This window comes from Thunnus maccoyii, chromosome 2, assembly GCF_910596095.1.
Source record: "Thunnus maccoyii chromosome 2, fThuMac1.1, whole genome shotgun sequence".
NCBI lineage: Eukaryota > Metazoa > Chordata > Actinopteri > Scombriformes > Scombridae > Thunnus > Thunnus maccoyii.
Genome location: NC_056534.1, coordinates 35,995,256 through 36,009,587, shown reverse-complemented (window position 1 = coordinate 36,009,587; position 14,332 = coordinate 35,995,256). Strand labels below are relative to the sequence as shown.

The 14,332-nt window shown below is 40.6% G+C and overlaps 1 protein-coding gene across 2 annotated transcripts in view; it reads left to right on the top strand.

The window, feature by feature from the left end:
* Positions 1 to 14,332, top strand: part of LOC121906861 (alpha-1,6-mannosylglycoprotein 6-beta-N-acetylglucosaminyltransferase B-like) — a 122,623-nt gene that overhangs the window by 32,981 nt on the left and 75,310 nt on the right. For both annotated transcript variants that reach the window (XM_042426049.1, XM_042426039.1), the window contains exon 3: positions 9,773 to 9,923. In XM_042426049.1, the coding sequence (XP_042281983.1) occupies positions 9,773 to 9,923 (151 nt within the window). The remainder of the gene's footprint in view (positions 1 to 9,772; positions 9,924 to 14,332) is intronic.

The following is a 14,332-nucleotide window of genomic DNA, read 5'->3' as shown; positions in this document are numbered from 1 at the left end:
GTCCGTCTCAAGAGCTTTGTGTGGAGCTCAGTGATGCTGCTTTTCCATCCTCTGGCATCATCACAAGATAAACTATCAACATGACAGAGAGGGAAAGAGTGATAGGGGATGAAAGATAAAAGGAAGAAGGGTGGAAAATGTTAAAAGGAGAGGAAGATCTCGTCTACTACATCTTTAAAACAAAAATCGAATAAAACAACAGCTCACAGAGTCCCTGTGAGTGAACAAAAGTCGGGAAAGGAAGGAGAAGGGGATTGAGAGAGAGGGGTTGAACCGGAGCCGAAGTGTTGAGACACAAAGAGCTAGATTACAGCTACACACAAAGTCTTTCTTCATCCCCCTCCTCAATCACTTTGAAACAGAGAAGCACTCAAAAGAGAAGTGACAGAAGCTGTCAGTATTAATAGGCATTGTAGCTGTCGCTCCTTTTCTGTGTCTTTTAATATCCTCTCATCTATCCCATCTCCCTTCATGAAATCCAATTTGCTTTGACATGGCCTGATGAATGGTGAGAAACCCGTCAAAACCAAATGAACAATAAATATTTCAAAAAGTTGAACGGAGAAGGGGAATTAAGATGGAGAAAAGTGGGGAGTTTATACAGCAGCTGGTTCTATTCTATGCTGTAGGGCACAAAATAATTTATATATCATCATGTTTAGTCTTACATCTTGTTAAATTGTCTATTAGATCACTGGTATTTATTGTGTTTACTTCATCGCCAGCACAATAAGTCACTCTGTGCATGCTTCATTTACTGCATTTTCATTTGCTCCCACCGTATATACTTCCATTCCCAGTGTGCAGCCAAAAAAAAAAAAAAAAAACCCCATTCCACTATTTTCTGCCTGCACTCAATGCTGTCGTTGCTTTAGCTAATGAACAGTAGAGCTGCTGCACCATCATAATTAAACTGCATGTAATATGTAGTAATTGAATGTGGGTGTGGAAACGAGGAGAGGATATGTAGTGGAGATTGGAGCGGTAGCCGTGCATTAAGCGCCGGTCTGTCTGTGTCTGTGTCTGTGTCTGCCCACTGAAGGATGGGAGAGTAGTTTTACTGGTGATTGTGTTGTTTCATTTACTGCAGAGGAGAGGGGGAGTGAAGTGGAGGAGGGGGGGGATGAAGAATTAGGTGAAGGAGTAAGAACAGGGAATGAAGAGGATGAGGTTAGAGGAAAGCATGAGTGTGAGGGAGATAAGAGGGAGGATGAAGCAAACAAAGACGTACACTTTTATAAAAGAAGACATCAAACCTATGGGGGAAAAAGAAAAGATATGTTATTTTACACAGCAAGCGCCATATATTTAATAAGCTAAATGATTGTTTAGGCTGTCATCTATGAACTAAATCCATCATGAGACGATATTAAACTTTAGCTTAACAGTTTCCTGAATATTGTGCAGCTCAAGCCGAACAGCAAAGACTTCTTCAGTGATGATGTCATCATGAGACACATCTCAGAGCTGATTTTACTGGGACGCGTCTGCGTTTTCACATTCACAGCTGGAAGTCCTGTATTCAAATTATACTCACTGTGATGGAATATATCAAACATTTATGAGTTATTAAGCACTGATGAACCAATTTCATAACGTCTCATGTTTCATCATCAATTCCAGTCCTTATTGTCTCGTTTCCAGCCCGGAGAGACAGTGTTCAGTCTTTTAGATTTTGGCTTGTAACGTACAAAATAGTATCATCATTTCGATTTTGTTTTGGGCTGAATTTTCTGTCAAGGTAGCTTTCAGTCTTGTCTGTCATTCTGTTTGTGTGTGTGTGTGTGTGTGTGTGTGTTTCTGCTTGTGTGTGCTCCTGTGACAAAATTACATCGGTCGCCAGTTAATTTAGCTGTGTCAACTCCTATCCAGCAGGCCCTTCTGTCAGCATTCATCAAACCCACAAATGGTTTTCTTCTCATGAATATGCAAACATCCCCCCCAGCCAATCAAAACACCATCCCGCTCTGACACACATAATACTTCATGCATGTGTGTGTGTGTGCTTGTGTGTGTTTTGGTGTGCTGGCATACAAGTACGCCAGTCATCATGCGTGCTGTGTGTGTGTGTTTAAAGAGACGATGGCATGGACACGCTCACGCACACACACACACACACGCACACACATGATTGGCTGACTCACTGCAGGAAGGATTATAGTTCAGAGCTGTCTCACAAACCCACCACATATCAAATGATAGAGAGTTTGCTTCAAGACAGTTTCATTTTCAAAGACAGAGCTTGATCGTGCTTGAGATGTGGAGACGGGGGAAATGTTTTCAAAGTGCCATAACTCTGCTGCAGGTGAATAGTCATTCCTCACTTCTTTTTTTTTTCCGACATTGAATTTCTCAGTTTTCAAAATGCTATTTTTATGGGATCGTGCCATATTTGAGTAGTAGTTCAAGGCTGTCAGTATTAATTGTTCAGTACACTTACATATATGTGCTGTCATGCGTCGGTGGATAATTTGCTGCAGTTTATTTCCATTTTACCTTCGCAGAAAATCTGAGCACTTGTTCACCTTGTTGTAGATTTCCCTCTCCATAACCTCTCTCCTTTTTACAAACATAAACACACACACACACACACACACTCACACAGGCTTCAAGAGCACCTCGGGGCACAATCACACACTTTTAATGGGAGGAACCCTACTGCTGTAAAGCTTTTTTTTCCTCAGCGCTTAATAGTAATGGAGGAATCCATTATATTTAACCTTGCACACAGTACATGGCTCAGTCATAGACATACTTATATGCAGTACTGCACGCACACACACACACACACACACAGAAATCCTGCCTCTCCTGTCTTAGTGTGGCACCCTACTGTGCTGAGATATGAAAAGTCATTTTTTGATTTTTTTTGATGGTGTTGACACAGACAAATAGTATTCCCAGCCTGGGTGAAATGTGAATTTTTGAAGTTAATAACATAAAAGGATTTGATGGAGGGAAGTCTTAGCTATTTTGTGTTGTATGACCCTTCCTGTCATTTCCATTACCATAAAGTCAATCTGAGGGATACACTGTGGCTATTTCGGGATTTTTTTTTTTTACAAGCATGTGCACACCATACACAGAAGCTACAGTGGCTGGCAATATCATTTCCAGTGACTGATATTAATTGTTCCCCATGTCAAGATTTTGCTGCTCCGAAGTGGAAAAGGCAAAAAAAAGCCAACTTTCAGCTACAGCATGTGCACACACATACAGTACACTCACCCAAACGCACCCCTCTCTGTTTTCAGTCGTCTGTTTAGAGACACTAACAAGGAATCTGTTCACGCTTGATGCATTTCAGTCCTCAGGAGAAATGTGATGTGCCGTGACACCAAATATTCAGTCCAATACGGTGGCTAAAGCAGGGCACCGTGCACATGTGTGTATGTGTGCATGATTTATTCCACACCCCATGCCAGTGGGGTAACCCAAACACGGCATGAAATAGTATGCCAGCAGCTTGGTCCTGTTAGCTCACTGCTTTTCCTCTTATTGAATCTGAAGTCTGCATCTTCCCGTTCGACTCCACACTTGGCGGGTGTACGGCTGGCTGGACACCCAAGGGATTGCAGTGTGGAATTTGGTGCTATCTGGACACGCGATATATGTTTAATATTAATAAACAGACAGCGATCAGTGAGCTGCTCCGCTCTTTTGCAGGGGGAGGTCAGAGCTTCAGGGCTGTGTGGACTGACTCCAGCATGTCAGGGAGGGACCAGAGATGAGGAATGACACGGGTCAGAGAAAAGTAGACAGCTTTTTTATCAAGAATGGACACTCTCACCCTGTGTCTAGACAGAAAGCATAGCATTAGCAGCACGGTTAGCGGAGTGACTACACAGGAGGCCTTCAGGTACATTGTTGAGCGTAGGTCACCTGTGTTTTGGAAGCGCTCAGAGCCCAATACACAATGACTAACGACGCAAGTAAAATGGAGCAAACACTTCCACCGGCAGTTCAAAACCAGCTCGTCTCATATGTTCCGAGACTGTGGTGAATGTGAAGCACCACCGCAGATAAAGTATGAATCTTTTGAGCAAACATAGCATGAGCAGCATGTTTAGCAGATCAGCAGCAGCGAGGTGTTCAGGTACATCATTGAGCGTAGTTAGTGTAGTTACACGCATAAAAAAGATGGAAATACTTTTCATGGGCAGTTCAAAACCAGTTTGTCTCACATGCTCCGAGACAAACAAAGCACAAATCTTTGGCCAGTTCTGAACTCTAAAATAACTTGCAGCACAAGTCTAATTAAGGGGAATATTTGGTTATTTGGTGTCAATTTAGGAGTCTAAACATTTCTACCCATTTATTAACCTTCCTCTGTTATCATTTTCTGCAGATCAAAGGTGTCATTGCGGTGTAATTAAAACTACAGGGCAGTGTTGCATCACTCAGCCCTTTCCAAATTAATACATGCATTGATCAAGAGGAGCAATTTCAACATGTCTTTCATTAACAAATCACTGGCACTCATGGGGAACAATGCATCATAATTGGCACAACTCAGAGACACGGTTGACTTGCTACAACATACTGTGCATTCAAATGGCCTGTTCCACGATGCCTTTAGCTCCATTTTTTTCTTGCTAAATTTAGTATTATAGGCTCCCAGTCACAGAGGCAATAATCACTACTATAAGCTGCTCCAACTCAGGCTTTGAATTTGCTTTCAGCAGGGACCTTAATATAACTTAAGCCTCAGTGTGTGAAATAGCCATCGAACTCACAAGTAATGGAATATTTATCATGTATGTTTATGACGGCATTTGCAATGCTAATTTTCCACATGTATTTTAAATGTATATTCATAAATGTTGGATGGGATTTTACAACTAAGTTGAATAAAAGGTGAAAGCATGGATAAAGCCATCAGAAAGGTTTCTCTAACAGAGGAAAGATGTGTCAGTGCCATGGGCGTGAACAGTAACGGGAGACATCAATGAACTCATATATGGGTTTGATTGACAGCTCTGACCTTTCCCGCTTTATGATGTTAACTTCGGTCAGTTTCATATCTTTGGTCTGTTGCACTTAAAGAGGATCAGAGGTGTCAATTATGGTCACTGGTTTTAGTGGAGCTTTGCATATAAGATCTAACCTCTCAGACTTCACATCCTTGGTGCTTCACAGCATTTAAGTGTCAATTACCGCTGTAGGTCAGAAACCCTGTAATTCCACTTTGGCCCTTTTTTTATTTCAGCTCTGCCACTTTAGATGCAAAAGACAAAAAAGAGAAGAAAGAGAGACAAAATTTAGTTGCTACAGGGACACTGAAATCTATTTCAATGGTATTGTGCTGCATCAAAAATGCAGTGATTAGCAATGAAACAATTAAAGCTGACACTATAACCATCAATCTGATGGCCGGGCTTTTATTGTACTGACCAGTCAGAACTTATCAATATATCATGCAAACAATGGACTAACTCCTGCTACAGTGAGGGGGTCTAGAAGAGCTCTGTTTGTAATTCTTATGTAATTGACTGATTAGAGTGAGCTTACCACACACATACTACTAGACTACATCTACACACCGTCTAATCATATCCACACTAGCAGAGATCTTTGTCCACAGTGACACACTTTCTAAAACTGCTTCTTCTTCGACCTCTTTTTAGTTGTCAAACAGCAAGATATACTGTGTTTTAACACAGCAGGATTCATGATTTATTTTTTTTCTCATTTGCCTACAGTATTTTCCTGTTTCCGTTGTCAGACAATGGAACAAGTATTAAATACTGATTTAATCGCAGCTCCTAAATACTCGATAACCAGCAGTTATTCCTGAGCTGCTGCACTACGGTGATAAAATCATCAAGTTATCTGACAAAATCAACATAAATGCAGGTTATTGACAACAAGCTCTGCTGTCTTTCTGCTTTATTGACATTTAATCAATCAATCCCAGGGAAAGGTCCAGAACGTGGACAGAAAGTCCTTCTAAACTTTCACATCTCCTCACTGGGCAGCTTGGGTTTCCCCGTACATACTGAAATACCGAGTTTTAAGATTTACACACTGTCCGTTTCACCCCTCCGTCCAGACTAGAGGGAATTTCAAATTTAATTGGCTTAGTGTGGATGTACTCTCCGAGGGGAAATTGGTTGCTACTTTTAATTTTGATTCTCCGTAATGTCAATGTCACACTTTCCTGTCACTCCGCTGCCCTTTGAGCTTTAGCAAGTCAATGCATCATCATCTCTGTAGTAATGTAACTGCTGCTTATCCTCTTTCCTCTCCTCTGTCCATTACATACAGTTTTTGTGGTCACAGTGTCCTTCACTTGCAAATATATTATACCAATGAGATCTGAATGAGGTTTCATCTGATGAGGGCAGATAAGGGCAGTCATTTTCTATATAATGGCATCATTAAAGAAAGCTACTGAAATATTGACGCTTGTCCTTTAAATTGCCATGGCAAATAAAATTGCATTTGGTCGCCTCAGTCAAACACGTTTAGAAGACGTGATGAGGTCGCCGGTGAGTCCTTTATCAAGGTAGACAATGAGATTGGGAAAAGGAACAGCTTTTCAAAGGCGGGTCTCATTTATTACAGCTAGTCATTTGCCATCCATGGGAGTGCAGCGTCTGTGACGAAATTTTGACACAGAGATTTGTCAAGAAACAAAGACTAACAGAGAACAATTAGCCCCCCGACCTGATCCTTTATACCTCTAGGCTTTGTCGAGTCATTCCCATTCGCTCCATTTGCTGAAAAAAAAAAAAGCCAATTTTAAAAAAGTATTTGAAAGTATCAAATCTAGCAAAATGTAGTAAACAAAGTGTGTGGTATCATTTTCTCAGCATGGCCGTTCCATCAATTTGCTTGACCCTTAACATGGATGTTATTCATTATCAGCCAATCACAAAGATGTCACCAGAGCGACCCACCGGTATATTCTTACACAGCGATCCATCACAAGAAAAGGACACGATACTGTCAGTCTCGGACGAATGCATCTGTCGCTGAGGAGATAACTCACTGAACTTAGGATTCCTTCGGCTGCTAGAGGAGCGAGGCAGACAATGACCTTGCACCGGAGCTGTTAGGCACTGGAGCCCATTGGCTGTAATTGCCTGTCAAGCAGCAGACATGGTGTTTGACTGAGTGGTCAGACAGCGTAATCCAGGTGTTTGCAGTGTCAATAAGGGCGCTAGCAAATGTTCTGATGGGAGGCTAGAAGAATATACTCTGACCTTTGTGTCCCATACTGTATGTCTCAAATTTCATTCTATTAGGCTGTTTACAGCATCATGTGTGGTTCACAAAAATGTAATGATGGCATCAAATTAAAGTGGACAGATTCCCTTAGGCCATCTTTACTCTGTGTTGTCATGTGTGACAGTATCTGGGTTGTGTTGATTTACTATACACCTCATTTATAATTGCACCTGACATTAAAATGAACAGTAAACACTCTGAATTCAGATTTGCATCACTGAAACAAAGATTATCTATCATTCCCCTTCCTGCTGAATTTGCGGTCTTTAAAATTGCCAGTTTTTATTTCATTTGGCTTGTTTACCATCTGCCAGCATCCTGACAGTCCACTTTTGATAAGTACTGTATTTTACTCAATGTGTTTTCTGCCACCTGTTTGATATGTGTGGACACAAAATGTCCACTGTACACGAACAATGAGTTGTGGTTTTGCAGGGGTTATGTGCTTGACAATCTATTGGTTAGGTTGCAGTGACTTCCCGGAGTCTCTGCTGGTTGCCAGGCAACCTCATAACGACGACAACAGATATGAGAACTGTATGGAACTTTGCCTCAGTTCCGTACAGTGCGATACAGGTAGCGTGCTAGCTAATGTCAATCAAACAAACCCTCACCCCTCCAGATCTTTTTTCTTTATTCTAATACAAAACTATTAACAGTACATATAAAAAAAAAACATGTTGACATTATTGTTGACTGCAAAGAGGGATAATGAGGGGTGTGATATCAGTTCTAACTATCCATCTAACTATCTAGCCATCCACCCAACCTGCTTCCTCCCAATAAGGCTAATTGTCACCCTGTATTGACATCCTCTGAACAGCATCACTTCCCTATAAACATAACTATAGGACCTTTAATATACTGTTGTTTTTCTTGTGAGGACGGGCTGCATAGACACTCTAACCCTGGCAGTGTCGCTTTAATTATCCTAATGAGGTATTTTTTCCAGTATATTCTTTTATACAATATATTCTTCCTCTCTCCTTCAGTGTCTTTTTCTCTGCATCTATGTGTATGTGTTTCAATTCTGATGGCCAATGAATTCATCTCGCCCCACACATGCAACTATGTACACAGCCCCTCCTTACTACCCACACAGAGCCCTCTCTGCTATGCTAGATGGAATAAATAAATTGGCCTTCACACAGACACAGACTGAGAAAGACTCGAGAAAGAAAGAGACCGAGAGCCTCAGCATAATTAGTTCCTGGCCTTTCATAACTCATAGTCTTGGTGGAAGTCTCATACTCATATCAAAGGGTATCAAAGGATATAAAGGTAAGCCCCTATTCAGACATCAGACTCTGGAGTGTCTGGGTGTCTGGCCTGAACAAAAGCCAGTTTATGACAAGACGTCAGAATACAGGCATTGTGCAATGTGCATTGCTGTAGGCAGAGGAAATGAGAGATCAAACTGTAGATAAACAGGTTAAAGACCGAGATAATCAAACTGTTGGCTTTTAGACTTTAAGATGAAGGATAACACACAGGCTGAAATGAAGAAGAGCTGCTCTCATGGGGTTAAAGTGGTTTTATGGTGGTGGGGGGGGGGGGGGGTTGTCTGACTGAAAATGGTCATTTTCAGGAAGCTGTCTATACTAAATGTTCAATGCAGCTGACAGCCTTACATCAACACATCAACTCAAAGCAAATATGGGGTATGAATGAAAAAATAAAACATATTTTACATATTTTGGGGGCAAAAAACAAAATTGAAAGGCTTCAAAGGGACTCAAGTTAACTTCTGTTCATTCATCATTATTTTTTCATTACAGAAATAACCCTAAATGTTATTTAATGGTGATGGTCTGAACATGAATTTAGTGAATCAGTGAAATGACATCAGTAAACTTCAACACATGCCATAAGAATGCAAGTGACAGACGCATAAGAACCAACTGTTGTGACTATTTTTCTCTGGACAGACCGCCGGCTTTCTGCTGTTTGGATTTCACTCTTCAATTTTGAATAATCATTTCTTTTTAAAGGTTTAGCCATGACAAATGGTAAATAATTCATAACTCATGTGGCATTCTTCTCTGTTACAGCCCCACACTATCATTTAAGTATATATATGCAAAAAGTACCATTAGAAATCTCGGATAGATATTGCATATTGGAAATCCTTACTTAATCAAGAGTGAGGAGAAAGGGTGGCTCCCTGAAAAGATATTTAATTTTAGAGGAACTGTCGATTTTTCATTCATAAAATGGTTTCTGCTAGCAGAACATTAGACAACACAGAAAGGAGGAAGATTTAGGATACTTACTCACAAATCTAATAGAGAACTTTTGCATCACTTGGCACACTGCAGAAGGGACTTTGCTTTTGATCTGCATTGCAGTGAAGTGCATAGAGACAGCTGCCCAAAAAAAAAGACCAGTCAAAATCAACTACGGTATGGTGGGCAGGTAGAGCTGCAATCTTTGTGTGAATGTGCACGCTGTTCACCAAGTTTGTTATATATTCCTCTCTCCTCTGTCCAACTTTTCATTCATCTCCTGTCTCTCCTTGCTCATCTGTCTCTCCTCTCAGTGCTGGGAGGCGTGGAGTCACGTGGTGTGCTGAGGAAGATCAGTGACATGCTGGAGGTGATTCTGAAGAGGATGGACAGCCTGTCCAAACTCGACAACACCTCCACCACCGACGCACGGCGCCTGGATGAGCTCAGCTCTGCTATCAACAGGTAGGCTCCTCAGGCTTCCTCAATTTGGCTTTTTTTTATTGTGTGTCAGTGTTAGCTGGTTCTCACATTCAACAAAATTCATATTACTTTAATCAGTGCTCACTAGCTGCAATCAGTTAAAGTGAGATTCCAAAATAGATGCTGAAATCCTTTCCAAAAAATACATTATTTGTTATTTTCCACTTGTCCATGGATTTTTTGTGGCCATGTGGCAAATATCTAGACTGATGTTTAAAGGGGTAATCCTGCTATTTAGTGTTGCACTTATATAAAGTTGTGGTTATATAAAGAGACAGATTAAAAAAGAACGGTCAAAGCAGCAGGAGCCAAGATATCCTGTCTTTTAGTCTCTAGTAGGAGTCAAGCTCTTTAAACACGAGATCCCACATTTCCCATAATGCAACTCTGCCATCAGACCTGCCCTGACTGGTAAATGCCCACATCTTTTCAAACTCTACATCCCCAGTTTGTAATAGGCTTGTAGTAAGACTTGCTGTTAACTAGTTGGAGTCACCAAGCCAAAGAAGTTTGTTTTTTTATAAAATAATCCTAATGATGTCATCGGGATTATTTTCTCAAACTTTTTAAAGCTCCCTCTAGAAACACAGATGACATTATACAACACAGGCTCAGTAAGACTCCTCAAAATAAGTAAATTGAACTTCCAGCCAGTTCTCATTCCAAGGTTGTCAAATTACTGCCGCTTTGTCACGCCCCTCGGCATCTGATACCAATATATAAGGCACCCTTTGGTGTCTGTATAACGATGCACCAGGCTTTCAACTAACTCAAATGTAAACCTATCCATGGCAAAACTGCTCCGGCCATCCATTCACTCCAATATAAACCCGACCGTGTGTCAGAATGCAGTGAGAACCCAAGTGCAAATGAGAGGCAGGATGTCTCAGTAGATTTATTCCCTTGGCAAAACAAAAAACACTTCAGCCAACAAAGCTATCAAACTAAGTCACTGGGTGACCGTCAAACTATGGCACAGAAAATAACAAACAGGACTAAGATAACACTTCTGTGATAGCTGCTCACATATGAAAGCAGATTTCGAGATTCAGCAACTAGAACACACTAACAGCTCCAGCAGCAGGATCAGCACCTTGGAGAGCGCCGTGGCACATCGTCCTGATGCTGCTGAGCTATACGGAGCTACTGGAGGAAGTATTTTCCTCACTGTCAATTCTCAAGTGAAGCTTTTCTTTTAATGCTATCTTCAATATTTCTCAACACAAAAACACAAAAGGTTAATGGTTAATGTTATGGCCATCAGTTTTAATTATTTCTCCTTCTATTCTGAGAAGGAGAAATAATGAAGGCCACATTACCCATGATCCTTAGCCACTGACGAAGACAGTCTGCTTTGTTACCTGTGACAAAACCATAATTTATTTCAAGTTGATTAAGATTTTGTGTGTGTTCATGGAGTCTCTCCCTTCACACACACAAACACACACACACACACACACACACACACACACACACACACACACACACAAACTTTGATGTGCTTTATTGGATGAGGTGGCTCAATATTAATTGAGGAAGACTCTACGTTTTAAGAATGATATTAATTCTTGAATATATTAAGAATATTAAATATATATTAAATATCCTCTGCCACATATTCTTGGAAATATAAAGTTTGTGTGTGTGTGTAAAGGTGGTGGGACTCCATGAACCAGTTGCACACTAAGATCTTAATCAGTTTGGAATAAATTCAGTAATTAATTGTAAATAGTAGATACATTAGTAAATAAAAGTTTTGTAACGTAATGCAAAGCGGACTGTTTTTGTCTCCATAGCAACACTGGCCTTCCAGTGAGTTATCAAGGACACTTTCATGAGATATCATTCAAAGAAAACCTTAACATGGGAACTGACAGTGAGGAAAATACTTAGAGGCAGCAGGTCCAGATCCAGTCACTGCCAGTCATTCTAACAAAGATTATTTTTAAACATGTTTGATATTTGCGATTCACACTGGTGACTGATGACATCAGTCGTATGTCAAAGCGAGGGAGACGTACCAGTAAATAGATAAAAGAGAGAGGGGGAAATGTGAGAGAGCACTGGACAACTGAAATGAAGGAAAGGCTGATTGAGCTGTGAAGACAAAGAGCTACACAGCCAACCAGAACTTAAACCAAGTTAGTCTCATTTGACCAAGTTCACTCACCCTCCGATTCCCTTGTATGCTGTACGGTTCAAAATACCCACGACTGTCCAACCAGGATCTCACCCACACGCTGCAATTTTTTCTTTCTTTTTTAGCCTTTTTAGCACAAGCTGCTCTGTATATTAACCATGGATGTATCAGTACAAGCAGCTGGTTGCCTCCATGTTTGTTTTGGTACAAAACATACGATAATTGTATTTTTATTCATGGGGTTTGTGGGGTCCTCTCCCACCAGAAGTCAAATCATTACAGAGCAGCGATTCAGCGTGTTGTCTGTGTGATTACTTAGATTTAAGGTTTGTGCTCCTTCCCGACTGTTAAAGACTAAAAAGTCAGTGCCAGTTGGTTTAAACAATCTTTGAACTGTCCAGTCTTTGCAGAGCTTCAGTTAGTAAATGTACAGTATAACATGCAAACAGGATATCAGCACAACAATTCAAGAGCAATCTTTGTTAGTAGTAACGGATTAAGAACACAAATAAAAGAGTTAGCAAATGATATATAATCATATAACATCAATAGGCATTACAAAACTAACAGATCGACTTTCTCTGACCATGCAGCTGAGATATTAATATTAGATTAGAATGGTCATTTTATACAATGTAGATAATATGATTGTAATTGTGAATGGAAAAATTGCTGACTTGAGAATACACACAGTTTTGTGACGGTTACTTCTTCTTTAGTATATATCTATACAGTATATAGACATGAAATACTATAATGACACCATCATATTTAAGAGATAACACTCATTGTCATTCATAAAGTAGTACCTCACCCCTCTCTACTGTAGTCATGACTTCTATCTTCTCTCATCTTCATTTTCATTTCTCTTCCCTCACACGGTCGCTTGTGGAAATTGCTGCCCATTACCACAAAATCACTGCTCCAAACAGACAAGTCCTGTATGACCTTGCTGCTGCCGCTGCTTTTATCAAACTGCTCCCTTCTTTGCCCCGTTAGTACCAAAACATCCAATTTGTCTTTTCTATCTAACATTCTGTTCATTCCAACTCCTTTCATTTTCAAATAGCCTGACTAAACTCAGTGCAGAGGGAGTGATGTGATACACGCTGACAGAAATCCCCTCACTTCTTCAAACCTTGTTAAATGATCCTGGATAAGTGTTCAGGTTCAGATCTGCACGGAGGCACTAGAGCGGAAGGATGGAACGATTAATACGCTCTGGCGTCTGTGTTAACTACAATCAATGTCTAGTAATGGGCTGTTTAATGTGGAGGAAGCTGGCCACGACTGGAGAGAAGTTCCCCGCAAAGGGTGTTACTCTCGTCAGGGACTGCAGTACATGCATGTTTTACTGTAACAGAAATCAATTCCCAGTTATTGCCTTGGAGGGGGTAGTTTGCGTGGCAGAGGTTACTGCCAGGGTGTAATTAGGGTCAAACACATAAAATCAATGTTGCATGACTATCCTGTTTTAAATATGGTTAGTGAACAGTGAACAGTTTGCCCCTGACCATCACTAGATGTCATGCCAGCCTTCAACTGTAGTGGTTTGATGGTAAGCAGTGTCTCTCTAGATTAGCTGACTATATGTAGTTTAAAACGAATGTAACAATTTAAAGGACATAATTATAATTATTCAGTTACAAAGGGCACAACAGATATTAACACATTATTAGTTATTATCTCATTATCAGTTAAACACACTTGCAAGCGTACACACTTTTTTGAAGATGTCAGTGCTCTTACTAGTGAAAGTAGCTTAATTTTCACATTCGATATGTTGCTGTGGATGCAGAGTCGGTCTTGTGGGTGTAAAAAATATAGCAGGCATCATCAAAATAGCATTATGTCAGGGTTTAGGCGGAGCGCCTGAGTGGCACAGAGGGAAAAAGCGCTCGGCCACCAATTTAGAGACCTCAGGGTTAATCCCCCCCCCCCTGCAGCAGTGCCTTTGGCCTGGCCGGTCGCCCCATCGGACTGGTGTTCAACCTGTCAGCCATATTTGTGTTTGCAATAATGATTTAGATTTAGATTTTTATGTCATGTAGTCAACCCTGAAGGAAAATAACAATCAGCTGTGTGATAATGTGATGTGTAAAAGGGAAAATATTACATACTGTGATGAGGCTGCAACAACTCCAACACTGACTACATGATGAAAGTTCAAAACAACATGAATAATTGTTTTAGTTGTAGTAGAAACCCAAACATCATTCAGCAAACCAAAGAAAACTTTTTGCTCATACGC